The following is a 19,042-nucleotide window of genomic DNA, read 5'->3' as shown; positions in this document are numbered from 1 at the left end:
AGACCCATGGGATCACTGAGTCCAACTCCTGGCCCTGCAGAGGACAGCCCTGGCAATCACAGGGCTGTCCTCTGTGTGTGGACAGCACTGTCCAAAGGCTTCTTGAACTCTGCCAGGCTTGGGGCTGTGACCACTGCCCTGGGGAGCCTGCTCCAGTGCCCAAACTCCCTCTGGGTGAGGGCAATTTTCCTAAAACCCAACCTAGGCCATGGTAGACAACCTGGCATACACAAACCACCATTCCACCTACGGTACAAGATGAAACCTTCTCTGCGCACCATTTTGTACTTTTTACATACTGATCTGCTCACACTCGGGTAGCACCCAAAAAGTCAGAAGCCTATTGTCAACCTCAGCGGACTGCACCAATATAATTGCTGGGCCAAGAGATAAGGTTTTTAGTTCCAGATCGGAAATTTGCCAGATGACACCTCCTAAATTTGAAGGTCTAGGAAGGAGGGAAACAAGTCTACATGTCAATTTGTTTCTGAAAAACATTTTAAAGGCAAACTTGAAAGCTGAATTTTTAGACAGCGTAGTACACTCACCCCATGGAGAAGTATTTCACTCTAAAATTACATCTGTACTTTAAAATGTGTAAAAAATATAAAATCCTACAGTGCATATTCAGTGGCTTGCAAAAAAAAAAAGAGTATCTGTTACTGCACTCTAATTTTAGTATGATTTTATAACTAACGGGTAGAACCAAAATTAAGACAAAGTTATATTCAGAGAGAACTAGTAGAGTGGACCAATGAGCCTGATATGACACATCAGAATTAGACTCTTGCAGTGCATGGTGTGCACCATTGAGTCCTAAACCAGAGACCTTTAATGTCACCTTAATTAACAAGGAAGGAAGTTGGCCAATGAGTTCCTTCACCCGCCCCCCTCTTCAAGCACTCAGTTATGCAATATGCAACAACCTTTGAACCAACAGCTGTACAACAAGCAAAAAAACCCAAACCAGAATTGCATGGTTAAGACGAGAATGTCTTTCAAGACGTTCATTAATGAAAATTACTTTTAGAATCTATGCATACATAACCAGCAGACATACCACAACTCAGGGTATGAATGCTGGAGCTGAAGCAGCAAAGGCTAAGCAAACATCTCTTGTTGTCCAGACGCCCAATACAACTTTTTTTTTTACCAAAAATAGTTCTTTACATGTTTTCTAAAAGTTTTCACAGACTTTTGCAAAACATCTAGTGGCTCGCAAGGTCTATGTGACAGGATCGTAAAATTTCATTGTAAAAATAACGAAATGAAAGCCAAAATAATAGCAGCCTCTGCTTTTAACAGTGATTTGTCCATGTAAAGCTCCAGATACCAAGGACTCAACAACTGCAATACTGCAAGCGTGCATCACAGGAAACACCCCACATCTGAAAAATCAGGTTCTAGACCCTCGAATTGAGGCACCTGAATATGCCACCAGCCTTATGGAGTGGACACTTCCAGGCCTAAATGCAGCCACATACAAGTTGGAAGAATCTTGAAAGTAGTTGGAAGTGATAAAATTAAGTCTCCTACTCAAAGAAAGCACTGAAACAGAATACTGGTTTTACTTTTAGAGCCAGGAATAAAGAAAAGCTGTATTTGCCCACACAACTCAGCGCACTCACAGAAGAGATGCCAGCTGATTCTGAGAAGGTGATCTGTAATGCTCCACTTTGCCTTTCTAGCTCATCCTAGGCCAAAGAGCTTGGACACAAAACACCTGAGAGCTGCAGGGCATGCGTGTGCAGCAGTGCCAGAGTTAACATGTTAGTTTTCACACTGCACAGGTCAGGTCAACAACTGCCCACATTCATAAAGGGGACAGGAGACTGGTGACACACACCATTAACCTCGGCAAGCTCAGTTTGCAAACAGCTACCAGCACATTTGCTATGCATTCATGTCTGTATAAAAGGGATGCTAAAACCCATGAAGTAGTACTCTCTAACCACACAACAGAGGCCATTTTCATTAAGCTCTGGCTTAATCAACACCTAGTCAAGCTCCTGCCTTCTCCCTTTTCAGGGCTTGCGGATGCAAATATTTACCACAGGCTATGTTGAGCTCACAAGACATTAACAACTCCATGAATGCCACTAGATCCAGCAAATAGCAGCAGCATCCAAGCAGACAGCATAGTACTTCAAGAGACACCCATGCCAGGCATAGCACTTCCAAGTGTGGTTTTGGACCAACTTACTTGAGGAAAACAGAAGTTAAATAGTTCCTTTTTTAAATATGTGATATATTGGGCAATTTTGCCAAGCCCATCTTCAAATAGAACTGAAATTGAAACAGAATCCAAATACCTCACCAGCAGCACCTCCAGCACTGCAGCAGCCCCATCTCAGCGGCACGGGCAGCTTCCCTCCCACTGCCCACCACTTCCCCCAGGGAACATGACGGGGGTTTCTTCTCCCCAGAATTACTGCTTTGTGCACAACCCTGGTCCTGAAAAATAATGCCGGAAGTGATTAACTCTGTCAGCCAAAACAAAACCCTAAAGTCCAACTTAGTCATTTGTAAGGATGAGAGTTACCTCCATATATACACATTAGGGGCTGCCAGCTGCAAATGGGATCATTTGCAGAGACCCTAAAACCTGGAGATTTAGTTACTCTAAGAGCTTTCCATCTGCTGAAGCCCCACACTGGGCCGGGCTGGATCGCCATTACCACCACTGCTGCAAGAAACCCACTGGAACTGAAGTCAGTCTCCAACTCATCCATAGCAGGCAATTCCCCCACAAACCAGGACTGAAGCCTGAGCCACCTTCCCACCCCTGCACACCAGCAGCAGGACCAGCCCTGCCACCAGAGCCACGGCCATCAGCCAAGCAGACACCTACAGAAGTGAAGCCTGGAAGGTACCATACCAAGAAAAGCTCCCGTCTTCATTTCACACGCACCAATCTCATTCTTGGTGCTCTGAACAGGAGGGATGGGCTGAATTTCCCTCCCACAAGCACACCAGTCCTACTGGCCTGCACAGGAATGGGCTCCAAAGAGGAATGGTGCTACTTCACTTTCCTTTTTGCATCTCATAATGAGCTATTCCCACAGCAGCCATGCCTACTCATCCCCTCCGTCTCACACCTCCCACTCCCCTCCACAGGGCCAGGTTAAGACATCATGAAACTAGCTGGGTCTGAAAGGGTCTCTGCAAAGCAAGTTTACCTTGTATTCCAAACATCTTTCAAAGCTGCCAGTCCACATAAGTTTCGCAAGTAAAAACTCACAATTACAGAAGACACACTTTGTTTCACACCCGTGTGGTTCCTTTACAAAAGGACACCTTTAGCTTCACATTAATGGCTTTCATTTCAGGAGAAATGAATTGTCTGACACTCTTCAGAATGAAAAAGACATCTGAGGACATAAGATAATTTATCATAAACTGTGCAGAGAAACATATCAGAAAATCATTTTTCCCCTACCACAATATCCCCCAAGAATACTATAGACAGCAAGTTCAAACTGAAAAAAAAAAACAAAACCAAAAATCAAAAAGCAAGGCAAGAAACAAAGAAAATAGTTTGTTCCTTTCATACAAAATAGCTAAATCATGGCTAGAACTTGTTGCTGCCTAAGGTCAGAAACAGAAATACAGCTAGATTCAAACAGGGATCACAAAAATCACCAGCCACTGGAAGCTATAAAACCCACTGTAACCCCTGACCAAGAAAGTGCTCTCTTGAAGCATGAAGGGCTTTCCTGTGCAAGCCTCCTTCCCTGTGTTCTTTCCTGAAACACTTGCCACAGCCATAGTAGTAGTGGGGAAACCCTTCATCTTGCAAAATATACAGCTGTTCCTGAACTCAAAGATTATTCTCCTTGTAAATGCTTGCACATACTCACAGATAAGCACACAGTAAAAATTAACAGAACAGCACCAACACACCTGGAATAAAATGAGGGGAAACAAAATGCCTGTATTTGCTCAACCAGGTGGAGCATCCTCTACAGAAGAATAAACAGGACATAAAGTGACCCCTACCCAGATTCTGGTAAACAGACTGGTGGTGCAAGAAAAACACAATCACAGAAAGAACAATAAGACCAACATGACAAAATGGAGGCTTGCTGGAATGATTTAACACCTCTGCACCCCTGCATGGGCAAGTTCCTATCTCCTTCCTTCTCACTCACCCCCATCTCGGGCCCAAGACACCTGCCAGACCTAGTGCTCAGACCCAGCTCTTCTGCCTTGTTAGAACAGACAAACACCCAACCTGTCAGCACAGCCAGATGCTCCACAGAGACAGCAGTAGAGCAAAGGAGATGATATAGAGGAGACAGCGAGGGACAAGCAAGCCTACTCCTTCCAGCAGCAGTAAAGCCTTTGAGCAGCCCAGCTGTTCATGGAGCCCTGCCAAAAGCCCTTATCATGGTGGGGCTTCCATACTCAGCAGCTCTGGTGCAGATGGAGCCACACCAGCACAGCTGGACTCTGCATCAGGATAGCAAAGCCATCAGCAAGCTACAGCCTCTTCCTGTAGGGTTTTAGTAGGGTGCCCACTTTTCACAAGATGTTTGTCAGCGTGGGGAGGGCAATCATGGTTTGTACTTCTTGGAACCCGTCTCAGACAGCTGCACCCAAAGGACCATGTGGTACCTCCTGGGGCTCAGAAACAGCGCATTGCTGGAGGAGGGATTTGAACCAAAGCAAATCCCTTAAATGCTAGTCAAAAAGCAAAGGTCCCAGACTCATACTAACAATCATTTCTACTGACACAAAACATCAGGCAAAGAAAACGGGCCTGAATATGAAAACACCTGTGTGTTCACATACAAACCTTTTCATTGCTGCAAAATAAAGAAAAGCTACTAAGTTAACTGCCTGCTTCTTTATGTGACTTACATGTTCTTCCATACCCTAAATCCTTGTTCACTATTTATGTCTTCTATTGCTCCTTTACATAACACCTAGGAGAAAGACTGTGTGTTACTCCATTTTTCTCCCTTTCCAGCTGCATCTTGCTGAGAAGAAGGGAGGAAGGAAGAGGTACTTTCTAAAGCACCAGAAAAATGAGAGAGGTACTAAGCATTCAGCTTGGAAATGTAAATCCTCCTGCCCCCTTCTGAAGTATGCCGAACTAGCCTCTCCACAGCTCATGTCATCTAAAGGCCACAGGAGTTCTCTAAAGATATTGTTGTTAAGAGGATTTAGCCCCTTTTAAAAAGGACTTAACATGTGGGTGGTGTCTCCATTTAAGCATTTTCTCATGGCTAAGAAAATGGCCCTCTTCTTAAAGGCTTATCTTTATAACCCAAAGACAGTAAGAAATTCTCTACTATTTGAATTAGAAACATTTTGAGCAGCTTGCTTTTATAGCAAGCCCATTTCTGAGTGCAGGGTAGTGCAAATGGTAGTGACTTTCTCACACCAAGTGAGAAGGCAACACCAGTGAGAATGCTTTTGGGGTACCTCATCCATTAATTTTTCCTGCATTCTCATGAGGATCCAAGACAATTCACAAACTCACTGACACTAAAACAGCATGGTGTCACAGCCCCAATGCCATATCCCTGACCACTGCTTTCTCTTGATGGTCCCTGGCACTTCCCAGACCTGCTATTAGCTGGTTCAACCTGCTTGCCCAGCAGAAAACATTTATTTAGGTGAGGGTTGATTTGCCATCCTGGGAAGCCTGAGATGCCAGAAGGGAAAAGGCACCAGCCCCCAGCAGGGTGCAGGAGAGCAAGGGAGGATGCAGGACCACTGGCCTCTTGCCACAGCACTGACCCCGTCTCCAGAGGCTCAGGCTCTCCCAAGGGGTACAAGCTGATGGTTCCTTTGCAAGGGTTAAATTCTTCATTACTGCTGGTGTTTAAGCCATAGCAGGGGTTCAGATCCACCTGGTAACACTTTCTATTAACTCCCCAGGAATCCTGCAAAGCAAGCTGAAAGGGCAGGCAGGCTGGGTCACAGCCTCCCAGAGCCAGGGCTCTCCAGGGCAGAGGGCCCAGTCAGCAACCCTCAGCCACAGGAGCTGCCACAGAGCGAGGAACTGCCTTTGGACACTATGGAGATGCTTGCTTGGGACATGGCACAGTGTGCAAATTCTCCCCAGTGTGGGGCTGGAGAGGCCTGTTGTTGTGGACTAGGCCACTTTCCAAGGCTTTTCCAGTAGTGTTACACACACACAAGCACAGATAAAATAACTACCAAATTCCCAAGGGGAAGCAGCTTATTTGGGCCAAAGAGCCTTTTCCATTTACTGGTGTGGTTGAACACGTCGCTGCACAGCCTAAACTATACTGCTGTACTGACTCTTTTTCAGTCATACCATAGTTTATATTTGGATGTGATGGGTGGGTTGCCAGTGCAGTTACATCTGCAAGGCAAGAGTATTTTCATAATCCTAACCAGTGCAGGTGTGCTGGCCAAATTTTAGACTTACCTCTACAATCTTTTTTGCATAGCAGGGTCATGTTTTCAGCTGGGGGTCTCAGACTCCATCCGCTATTTGCAACTCAATAATCAAGAGCTAAATTTATATTGGTGCTACTTGCCTAAGCTCACTGCCTCAAGCTACCCACTGTTTTCTCATTCCTTTCACCAGTGCCTAATACTAGTTTTGTCAAAAATACTATCCTAGGAACAAAGGGCAGAACATCCTCACTTCCCAGTCCCAGAAAATCTTCCATGACTTTCAAGGAAAGACCAGAAAGGGCAGGATAGTGTCCCTGCCAAGCAGTTTGGGGTGCACAAAGTCAAGGCAGGGCACTAGGGCGCGTCAGCCTGACTTCCCAAAAAATGGGTCTGTGGCCAACCAGCACAGCTCCAAGAAGGGCACTTGCATGAGCACGGCTCTCAGGGCAGAACAGGATGCACAGCCCCTTTCCTGGTGTGTGCCATGGATGGTTTATCACTCTTGGAGGGTGCCAGCCAGCAGCTGTACATACTGCTGGCCTGACCACTTTCTTCCTCCTCCATCCCACATCTCTCCCCAAAGTTAATTATGGGGGCTGAGGGTATACAACAAACTCGTCACTTGTGCAGGGACTTCTTTGCAGGCAGAGGCCAAAAATCACTTTCCCCAATTCCAAACCTTTAAGGTAGAAACAAGCCTTCCCAGGTTTTTTAGGCCAGGAGTTCCTCCCATTAGAGAGGTGAGCAGCATACCAAAAAAAAAAAAAAAAAAGCACTCAAATCATACATGAAGGTCTTACAGGACCCATTAATGAGAAATTTTAGGAGTTCCTATGACATCAATATCCCTCCCACAAAACTAAAAAAGCCTGTGTAATTTTTTTCCCAGAATCACCATGTAGCATATGCTCCTCTTTGCATTCACTTACCACCACCTTCTAGGAATCAACCTTCAGATAGGACAGCCAAATATTTACAAAGTGGCCTGAAGTAGCCTGCTTGACAGTGAGTGTTATTAGGATATGCTGAAGACCAAGAGCATAAAAAAAAAAATCAATTCTCTTTTACAGCAAAGATGCTTATTTTTAAAAGTAAAAAAAAAAAAAAGCAATAATTTTTAAAAAAGCTTTGGATGGGATTTGATGAGCCTTGAAGCTTCCACCACTAGATCAGCAACCAACACCTGCAGAAACCCACACAAGAGGCAGCTCATGCCATCCTCACGTGCCTCCCAGCTGCCCCCAAAGCTCTCCCAGAAGTATTTCAGGATTACAGCACCATCCCATACCTGGACCATCACCGACTAGATGCAGGGAAAAGGGGTCAGGGGGAAGGGGTGCTAAACCCCCTTTTGCCCTGGCAGGGGCGCACCGGGGCGAGAGGTGGGAAGGAGTTGAGCAATCCCACGCCGCCGGGCGGGGTCTCGGAGCCCGGGGGGGCAGGTGAGCCCCTCCCGCCGCCCCCGACCCCCGCGCGGCGGGGATGCCCCGCGCCCTCCCCCGCTCTCCAACTCGGCGGAGCCCACGAGGGCCAAGCGCGCACCCGAAATCGGCGAGGACAAAGAAAACCCCACGAGTGGGGGAGGCGGAATTTTTTTTTTTTTTTTGAAAGGGGGGGCCATAAATTTTAAGGAGGGGGTATAAATTCTAAAGCGGAGGGAGAGGAGGGTTGGTGCTCGCCGCCGCCCCACGAGTCACTGACCTGCTGCAGGGGCATTTCGGAGAGCGGCGGGGGCCGGGGGCAGCCGGCCGGCGGTCGGGCTGTCCCAGGCCAGAGGGAGAAGGAGGAGGAGGAGGAGGAGGAGGAGGAGGAGGAGGAGGAGGAGGAGGAAGCGGCGTCCCCCTCCCCGCCCGCCCCGGCTCCCAGTCACAGCCGCGGCCTCCGCGCACGTGTGCCAGACGTCACCGGCGGCTCCGGGGGTGAAGCGGAGACACCGGCGGGGCACGGCCCGGCCCGGCCCCCCGCCCCGGGGCCCTTCCCCGCCGCCGGCTGCTCGCTCTTTGCACCCGTGCGGCGGGACGTGGCGGGGGATTATTATTTCCCCACCACCACCACCACCTTTTTTTTTTTTCCCCCCCTCTCCTTTTCAATAAGACCCGGCAGCGGGGGTTGGGAAGGAGGCAGGAAAGTTTATTGCAACAAAGCGCTGCCTCCGCCTTTCCTGCCCTCCCCCCGCACCCCGCCCGCCCCCCGGGTCCGGCCGGCGGCGGGATCCCCCCCCGTTCCCTTCACCCTCCCCTCGGGGACGGGGGGAAAACACAAAATTACCGGGGGGCGGCCTCCGCCTCCGGCGAGAGCGGGCTGCAGCAGCGCCGTCCTGCCGGCGGGTCCGTGGGGGGTGCAGTACAGCGAGCTGCCAGCGGGCTGGCCCCCATCCGCCGCCGGGGCAAAGGCACCGGGAGCCTGGGAAGCGGCGGCGGCGGAGGAGGAGACAACACAGGGCGCCCCCGCCACGGCGCCGGTGCTGCGGATCTGGATGAAGGTGCCGGCGGCAAAGCGGGCCGGGAAGCCGGCGGGGGCTGCTCTGGAGTCCGTGGACGGCGCGGGCGGCGGCGCTGCTGCCGGGGCCGAAGGCTGGAGTCCCCTTCTCATCCTTCCCTCCGGCTCTGTCCCCGCAGCCGCGTCTCCTCCTCCCCCCCGTCCCTCCTCCCCCCCCGGCCTTCCCAGCTCCTTTCCTCCTCGATGCCGAGGACCCGCGCAAAATACTGGGGGCTGCGGGTGCCGGGGGGGCCCCGGCTGCAGGATGCGGGGTGCCGGGGGGGGACGGAGGCGGCGGGGCGGGCAGATGCGGCGGATGGAGCGGGGCCGCTCCCGCTGTGTGGGGCCGGCTGGAAAATGGCTCCAGGAAGCGGCGGCTGCTGACAATGAATGAAGGGAAAGGAGACGGGTTACGCGCCAAGGGCCTCCCGCGAAACTCGGATTTCCCGCCCTCTTTTCAAACCAAATTTGCATGTCCCCGCCTCCGGGGCGCGCCCAGCCCGCCTCACCGCCTCATTGGCCCCCACCGACCTCCGCGCCGTCCAACGGGGGGGCCGCCTCCCTGCCCCTCCGCTTTCCCATTGGCCCGGGGGCGGCCGCGATTTGCATTCGGCGCGGCGATTGGCTGCGGGGGCGAGGCTGGGGGATTCCCCCTGCGCGCGGCCGGGATCCCGGTTCGCCGGCTCGCTGACAGTGACAGCTGCTCCCGCACGGAGCGCCCGGCCCGCCCCGGGCACCGCCCCGAGCACCGCCCCGAGCACCGCCCCGAGCACCGCCCCGACACCGTAACCCACACCCACACCTATCCCACACCCACACCGACACCGACGCCGCTGCGCTCCCCTCGGCGCGGGGGGCGTGCGGCGAGCGCCGCTCCGTAGCCCTCGGAAGGCTCTCGCCCGCCCGCCCGCCCGGTGGACGCGCTCCCTGCCGCCGCCGCCGCCGCTCCGGAGCCGCCGGGAGGTGCCGGTTCCCGCGCCGCAGCTCTGCGGCTCGGAAGGGGTCACCTGAGTTCTCGCCCCTGTTTGGTCGGAGAGGCACCGGCCTCCGCCAGCGGGGAAGTTCCTAGGGAGCCTTTTAAAAGCGTTCCGGCGCGGGATGTCACCTCCGGTAGCTGGGGAACGGCTTTTCCGCTTTCTTCATGCGCCTGCATCCACAGATTTTCAAATCAGCTCACCCGAAGCACTTAACTTATTTTTTCTCCCCAAAAAGTGAGCGATTAGCAAAATACCCCCTTCCATTATGGTCTGTATTACCTCCAAGAGGTGAAACAGTGGAAGTATGTCCACTAGCTCTTCCCAGTTTCCTTCACTTACTAAATGCCCCCTTAGGATCATAGAATCGTTAAGGAATGGAAAAGACCTCCAAGAAAATTCCATCCAACATTCTGCCGAAAACCGCCCTACCCCCTGAATTTAAGCTGCTTTGCCAACACGCCCCCTTAACTTATTAAATGCCGCACCCTGCGCAGCACCCACCAGCCATGCCCCATTTTCTCATGTTTTATTTCCAGACACACGTTTCCCTCAACCAGTGCTGCCAGCAGACAGCGTGTCCAGGCTGCCACTGCTGAGTCAGGCAGATAAGGATCCTTTTCCTAGGGAACCTTCCGTGTTTCCATCTCTAGCAGGTACATGACCAAGTGAGTTGCATCAAATCCTCAGCCCTGCCTAAAGGTTCTCCTGGTCTGACCCCAGGTCAGAGTAGAGGGCTAAGGTGCAATACTGTTGCATATTAAATAAGGGCATCTTCCATTCTGGGCATGTTTTCCATCAAAGGAATAAATTCTGCTCTTTTTGGCACTGAAAAAGCCTTGATCAACCAACTGGATGCAATTTTGGCCACTGCACCTTAGGAAAGATACCACATGGAGAGAATCCATAGGAAAATAGGCAAGAAATCCTGGTCAGAAAAAATGTGTCCTTCTTTACAGAAGAAGAAACCTTTGTAGATTGGCTTTTGTTTTGTCACAGGCAGAAGTAGGGAAAGAGAACATGACAGTGGTGACCTGATACACAAAACGTGACAGAAGATTGCTCTTCCTCTGTGGAGAGGGTAACAAACTTTTTAGGAAATATTGAATTTAATCCAGACAATTGGGGACCAATGAATTTTGTGGTAAGGAAATCCCACAGTAGCTTACCACTGAGTCTTTTTAATGGACGAGAAAGACTTATTTTAGCAAGTCTTTTCTACTTCTCTTAGCAAGTCTGCATTTGTGCTCAGCATCCAAGACCTAAAAGCCTTTCAAAGTCTTCATTATGGTCCTTCCAGCCCAGTCAGGAGCAGGGGCTGTCCGGAGAATTTCATGCTCTTCTGCAGAACTTTAGCGGTCTTTAAAATTTCAGCCACATGATCAGTTCTGCTACTGTGGACTGCTCTTAAGGAGTCAGCCAGCAATGTCCAGCTCTGTGCCCATGCACAAGGTGAAGCAGGTAAAAGTTGTGCTTAACATGCCCTGGCCACAGCCTGTGTAGCAGCACCTTGCTAGCTGGGTGAGGCTCCTCAAGGAGAAGCAGGGAGAAACACAAACCTTTCCCTACTGGAGAGTGCATCTCCAGTTTTCTTCTGGACCATTTTTTATGGTTTCCCTCTGCCATGGTCCCTGCCATCTTCAGCTACCTACCCATCCTGCAAGAGTGCCCCGCGGCAGGAGTCACCGCCTCGTGCAGAACTGAGGCACATCCAAGGGCCAAAGCAAGGAAGAGGCTGAGAAACAAGAACAGCAGGCAAGGGGAAAGTCCAGACAGAAAGAAAAGTGCAGGCAGAGAGTCAATGTACTAATACTTCAAAGTAAAGATTTATTTTTTTTATATGCATGAAATGGTAGCACTACATTGGTTTCAAGGATCCTGCAAGATGGAGAGAAGAAATGTGGGCCATGATATTACAGCATAAGGAAAGAAAGCAATAAATAGAAAAAACACAGCAGAATGAGCATGGCAAAATTAGAGAGTCCTTAGAGCAGACCTTTAAAGAGAAAGAACAGCAAAAACGAGAGTATGAAAAGAGCCATGTAGATGTAGTAGACTAGCCAGGATCCCAGGAGCAGAAACAAAGCACAGCTAAATTGAGGGAGTAAACCAGACAGTGCATGGGATAATGCATGGTACACTTCAAAATTCACTTTCATGTATTGGTTCTTTCACCGTCTAAGTTTCTAGGAGTGTATTACTCTGTCAAGGGTGTAAATCAAGTAGTTGAAATAAACTAAAGCTAAACTATAAACAGTTAAATCCTATCTTGCTTCTTTGTACGTTGTTTTTCTTTTTGAAGGAAAGGGTTTGGCTTAATGCATAAGAAAGGTTAGAAGTTTTCAAAAAGCAAGGAAAACACTGTTGCTCTCAGAAGGACACTTTACTGAACTGCAATAAACCCAGAAAAACAGCAGCTATTTTTACAAAAGGATAAAAAATAAATCCTTACTGCAGATTTATGTCTGTAACCAGATGTTAAAAGCCAGTCCCAGAGTTGTACAACGGCCAAATGAGATGGCCAGGAGTCAGGGCCCATATCATCTGAATGGGAGGGTTCTATGTTCCTGTCTTCTGGAAGTAGAGTTGTGCTGTGACTGTGGGGTGGCTGGTAGAAGGTCTTTAAATAAAAAACATGGGATTCATCTGAACAGCAACTTTGCTGTCCATAAACTGAAATCTGGAGAAAATACTGCGGGAGAAGAGATGTGTTGTTCTTGTCTTGAAACACAGTTCTGTGTCAGATATTTCAGTTTGCAGTGGGACCTGTTAAAGGTGCAATTCACTTGCTAGAGCTAGTGGAAGGAACCTAAAGAAAGTGGAAATTAAAACATACATAAGAAGTGTACAGAGAGCTACATAAAGAAAGCTAATTGCAGGCCCAAGGACTTCTGTTGGTCTATAAAAAACCAATTACTGCCTAAAGGGATGTCATCATCCAGCTATCTGTTGCAGAGAAAGTACCCTGCAGAACTCAAAGGCTTAGGAGATACTGTAATTAAGGCTGGTGTGCAGCTGTGATTTATCTTTCCTTGTGAGTATGGTTCTATGGTACTATCCTGCTATCCTTGCAAATATGGTCTTTATCTGTGTGATGATAAGCAATTTACAGTCATTTAGGGAAAAGGCTGCATTTATCCCGAAAAATAATGTGTAGTGAGAATTGCTTTCTTTGGGATTCTTACTTGTTGCAGGTAGTGGAAGCAATAATAATATCTTTGCCTAGATGTTAAAATTGTTAAATCTGACTTGAAGACCTGGATTCCAATAAGATTTCTCCCATGAAGAAGATCCTGGACAATGTTACAATGGAGACTGCAAAACATTCCTAAGTGAAAACTCTCTAAGAAAGTTTGTAATAGGAATAGATAGTAAATCAATGTATAGCCCTGCATATGGAATAACTATGAGGGCAGTAAATACTCCACAGGTACTTCCTCCATGAGACTTGCCCATCTTTCTTACTGAATGAAGAACTGTGCAGGAAAAATGTCCACATAATAAAAGACCACATCATTATGCATACATGTGAGGGGTAGAACTGACATTGTACAAACCCCCCCAGTTTGCTCATTATTTACCTTTAAGTAATCAATTTCCTACATTTTGGAGCTTGATTTCGCAAGCATGTAAGGAAGACTTGAGAAAGGAAGGACGAGATTGTGCTCAGTACCACACATCTGGAACACAACCTGCATGACAGCAAAGGGACATCTGGAGGGAATACTGAGACTGATGGGATGTGTGTTTCCTGCTGTCACTGAAAGTGTGACATCCCATAATCCAGGTCATTAAGGAAGATGTTAAACACTGTCAACCCCAGCATTACCCGTACCAGACACCACTAATGACTGGCCTCCAGCTGGACATTGTGCTCTGGATGAGAACCCTCTGGGTCTCACAGTTCAGTCAGTTTTCATTCCACTTCACTGCCCACTTAACATAGCCAATGCTTCATCCATTTTTTCATGAGAGTGTTACTGGAAACTCTGTCAAAAGCCTTAATGATGCCAGGATAAATATAATCCAGTGTTTCATCCTCATCCACTGAACTAGTGTTACTGCAGAAGGCTATCATGTTGGTCAACATGATGTCTGTTCTTGTCTTCATAAATCCAAACCAACTACTCCAAATCATCTTTCTGTGTTTGGAAATGGTTTCTGGGATAATTTGTTCCATTACCTTCTTTTTAGGGACTGAGGTGAGGCTGACAGACCTGTAGTTCCCCAATCCTCCTTGCCCTTCTGAAAGACAGGATTAATAATTACTTTTTTCTTGTTGTCAGGAACCTCTCCCAGTCTCCATGACCTTTCACAGATTATCAACAGTGGCCTCACAGTGACATTGGCCAGCTCCCTCTGCACTAGTTGGTATATCCTGTCAGATCCCATGAACCTGTATATATTTGGTTTGTTTAGATGTTCCCCAAGGTCCTCCTCTGCCTAGAGTAAATCCCCCTCTTTTCTCTAGACCTTCCCACTGGTGTCTCAGAAAGCTGAGATTCCTGAAGGCAAATCTTGCCAGTAAAGACTGAGGCAAGGAAGGCATTCTGTACCTCAGATTGTTCCTTGTCCTTTGCCACCAGGTTCCTTCCTCCTTTGAGCAGTGGGCCCATATTTTCCCCCATCTTCCCTTTGCTGTTGATGTACTTAGAAAAGCTCTTCTTGCCTTCCACATTCCTCTCCAGATTCAATTTCACAAGGGCTTTCACTTTCCTAAGCCCCTCCATGAATCCTGAACAGCATCTCCATATTATTGTTGGGCCACTTGTCACCGCTTCCACCTCTTACATCTTTCCTTTGAGTTTTGTCAGGAGCTCCTTGTTCATCTATACCAGCCTCTTGATGCCTTTGCTTGATTTCTGGCTCATTAGGGTGGGACCATCTTAAATGTGGAGGAGGTCATCCATGAAAAGCAACTGATCTTCTGGTCTCCTCTCTAGGACAATCTCCCATGGGACTCTTCCAGTCAGATAAATGGAAAAGCCAAAGTCTGTGTCTTTCTGTCTGGATTGTGATGCTATTTTTTGCTCCCTCCACTGATGGTTGCCATCCTAGGATGACATCTTCTGAATCTCTGCTAAACAATTGTGGGTTGAGATGTTCATTCAGTATGTTTTACTTTCAGAAAAAAAAATCAGAAAAATTGTATTAAATTTATTCTTGGCCAGATGTCAAGGCTTTACTTAAAGAAAAGCCTGTCAGATTTTTTAAAGACATCTCGTTTTCCTTTGCCTTGATTCTCAAGTAATTTCTGTGTGACATTTCAGACCAAATTATTTAGCTTTTAGAAGGTGACAGAAGGTTGAAAACCTGTGTCCAAGAATAAGAAGTGCTGTATAACTTTAAGTATAGGCATGTCTACCCTCCCAGAGAATAATATACAGGCATCCCTTCTAGGGAGCATTTTGAGAATAAACACAAATAAAAATCAGAGCAATTTCATGAATCACATCTACACTGCTAAAATTTACAGGGATTAGTATTATTATATTATATTATATTATATTATATTATATTATATTATATTATATTATATTATATTATATTATATTTAGTATATTATACTATACTATAATATATTATATTAACCAAATTTTTAAAAAACAGGTAAATGAAACTAAAACTAAATTGACTTCCTTAGTCTGTAAATTCTTCTAAGAATGTGATCTGAGAATTTAGAAGTGAAATGACTGTTACAAGCAGCATGGGATCTATTTACTGCATGTATTTACCTAACAGTTTCTGGAAAAAAATAAAGGATTGTTATCCCTTAATTTGTAAAAGTCATCAGCCTTGAAATGTCACTTGGCCATAAAATTATGTGTACACTAATGCAATTTTTTTTATTAATGAGACATCACTCCTATTTCCGTGGTTTCAGAGAAAGCAGGTGACCACCTGACTGGATCAAGGACATACAGAGACAGAGCATCATTTGGTAGCATCTTCTCATTATTCCTGTGTAGCATCCATTAAACCTAAATATCAAAAGACCTGTATGGTGAAAAATGTTTGCCTGGTTCAGATAAGTTTACTTTTCAGGTTTAATGATTCTTTTTTTAACCCTAGGCAAGGTTATCACAATCTGTTGATATTCCAAAAGAATTTCAATTCTTTGCTTGTAGCCATGTATTTATGTTTAAAAAAGCCCTGTATACATCTATAAACTCACCAATGTCTTTTTCTATACTTGATTACCTACATACATTGGTAAACATATATATAGTTTTGATTTGCAGCAAATGTTGCTTTTGAAAATAAAACAAAAAACATGCACGCATTATAAATTCTGTCTGTCAGCACAGTTCTACTTTGGGGAGGGTTTTAGTGAGGACTGTCAAGCCTGACCATCTGCTTGATGAGAGGGAAGGGTGCTGTGCCCCTATCATGGAGAGACAGAACATACACTTGACCTTATGCAGGCTAGTTATCACAAGGTGACTTTAAGTGTCTGTGTGTTGCAGGATTAGGGGATTGGCTGCTTGCTAGACTGCTGGTCCTTCTGTTGCCACTTTCTGCCTTTCCCTTTGCAAGATTACTGCACACCTCACAGTCCTTGCCCTCTGAGAATATGGCCCAGCACAGGGTTTTCAGTGGGAGTGAGAAGAGACATTGGGTCTGTTCCTCTCTGTGCAGTTCCAATCCCTTTTGTCAATTCAGTCCAGCTCTGCATAAAGAGTTAATGTCCACAGTAGCCTCCTGCACCGTGTCCTGACACAGTAATCAATTGAAACCTTGTTCCTCTTGATCAAGTGTTACTTAAAACACAAAGCAATTTAATGTAAAGCTGCTCTCAAGCCACCTAACCTCTTAATTCTACTCCTCAGACCTTCAATCTTTTAGTTGTTTCAGCCTTTGTCTAACTGAACCATTTGCCTCCCAGCAGAACAAACAATCTCCTTGCAATAATCAAGGCTAAGCAACTGTTTGTAAAGAGACTCTGCACCCAGAGGGGATTGCTTCACCTCAGCTCCTTGGCCTCCAGAGCATGTAGATGTCTGTGGGACAGCCATTCATGCAGGCACCACTGAGCCACTCATGCTCTGAACTTCATGAGAACAACTGGTTTTCAAAAGTTTTTGAGATCAGGTATATCATAGTGACAATATACGATTAGTTCATTTTTGTGTATTTTTGTAATAAATGTTTTTGTATTAAAGAACAAGTTGTTTAGTGACTTTTTGGGGGAAATGCAGTTTCAGGGCATTCTGATTAGGCATCTGTTTCAGACTTCTGGAGTTTTCTTCAGTTTTCCACACTAGACCAAGGCTTCAATCCAGGTTTTTGGTTCAGTTACTTGGAATCATTTGTTGAGGATTTGCTCTGACAGTGGTCTGGCTGGCAGGGGAACAACTCCCTCGGAGGGTGCCCACAGCCCGTGCACTTTCCTAGGAGAGAGACACATGTTCAAACCCATGTTCCAAAGTAAGCAGAACACTAATTTGGACCCAGGCCTCTGATATCTTTTGCTGTGGGCAAACAATCAGAAAAAAAACGCAATTTTTGCCCAATAACTTGCTGTGAAGAACTGGAATAAGAACCTCTCTGAAGCTTGCTGCTCAATTTGTTAGGCTTTTATTTTATTTTTTTTTTTTTGAGCATGTAAGGCCAGTTCTTAACTTTGAGTGCCTGTTTCTCTCCCCTCAGTGGATGGGAATTTGGTTCAGACCTATAGGCTTCACTAGGAGGCCAGGAATGTTGGCCAAGCACAGGGCTGCGTGGTGGGAGCCTGGGCTGGGCATAAGCCTAGGCTGCAGGCAGAGGATGGGGCAGAATACCAATGGCCAAGTGGCTGGGAGACTGTTTCCTTGCCAGAGTCAGGGCCTACAAGACAGGCACCACAATACTCAATTTATATCCCCTCCATCAACCCAGCTCAAAATTACCTCCAATTAGAGGATACATGAGCAGAACTACTTTCCTGGGGCGCTGTCTCTTCTGTAACTAGAAGACTTTCATCTCTGTGTACACAAGGTCTCCTTTATCCTTCTTTAACTTATAAGTGGGCTTATTGTAGGAAAGTTATACTAGTGGAATGCCTTAATTCAATCCAGGTTTGTTAAGTCTCTTTTCCACATTCGTCCAGATCAGATAAATAACATGCTGTATTTACTTTTTTGAGTAGTTGCCTAAAATGTTCAGGCACTGAGGCTGTTTCTCATAATGTGCTGACTTTTGGAATGAACTCTTTATTTACAGGCTTTGGCAAAATGGCTAGATTTATTATTTATTAACCAGAAAGCCAACAACCATTTCTCTTAGAAAGGTACAGAGTTGCATGAGGCATACTGTGCTGTCAAACTTAAAAGTTTTGTTCTGGATTTTTTCAAAATTCATATTATCTGTGGTTTGATAGATGTAGAAATTACCATTTTTGGAGAAGGAAATCCTGTCCTTCCTTCTCTTTTGCTTTCAAACTTCTCTAACGCTTCAGGAACTCTTTTTGCATCAGAATATTTGTAACGTTTGCTTTGAGATCACAGATTTTTGTGTGCCTTGTGAAAAGGCATTTCTTCACTGTGTTATTAATTTTCTTCCTGAAATTAATCCACTTTTCACCTCACGGTGGGTTTCTGTAAGTAAAGTTATGCTTGTCATTATCTTCCTCTTTCATATGCCTGTATATAGTATCAGTATTTTTCTTTGGTTTGAATTGATTTGCCAGAATGGCTTTTGCAGGAATATGGCCTCACTTCTCTAATACCTTGTCCAAATTCTCAAACTTCATCATCACAGGAGTGTAGCTGCAAGAAATACACTTTGGAGGCATCAGAAGAATTTACAACAAATAGTAATACTTTCAAATAATGCTTCAATATTATTTCAGCACACGAGGGCTTCAGAAACTCATTTCATTTAACCTACAGTGGAAACCAAGCTAGCAAGACCCCAGGGTTTCCACATGTGGTCAGAACTACTCCTATGGGACTCCCTTCTGTCTTCCCTGCTGTCAACGTGCCACGGTGATTTGGGAATTCCTGTTTTCTGACTTCTGACCTCTTGCTTTGTCTAGAGCTGCTCAAATTAGGTACATTTTGGGGACATATGAGCGTGGGGTGCAGCAGAGCAATCCAACGTTGCTCCAACAATTTAGGCTTGAGCACTGAGCCCGAGAGCCTCCGCTCTGGGGCTGTGGTTGTATGCTCAACTCGAGCAGGCAGACGCCGTCACTGCCAACAGCAGAAGCAGTCCTGCCTTTCACTTATCAA

At 46.5% G+C, this 19,042-nt stretch overlaps 1 protein-coding gene across 1 annotated transcript in view; it reads right to left on the bottom strand.

The window, feature by feature from the left end:
* Positions 1-8,970, bottom strand: part of E2F3 (E2F transcription factor 3) — a gene marked incomplete at both ends in the record, with an annotated part of 39,571 nt that extends 30,601 nt beyond the window's left edge. The window contains one exon of the mRNA XM_084226789.1: positions 8,647-8,970. Within this exon, the coding sequence (XP_084082915.1) occupies positions 8,647-8,970 (324 nt within the window). The remainder of the gene's footprint in view (positions 1-8,646) is intronic.
* Between the last annotated feature and the right edge of the window lie 10,072 nt (positions 8,971-19,042).

The sequence above is a fragment of the Fringilla coelebs genome, assembly GCF_963513975.1.
Source record: "Fringilla coelebs genome assembly, chromosome: 1".
Taxonomy (NCBI): Eukaryota; Metazoa; Chordata; class Aves; order Passeriformes; family Fringillidae; genus Fringilla; species Fringilla coelebs.
This window is presented reverse-complemented; position numbering and strand designations above follow the sequence as displayed.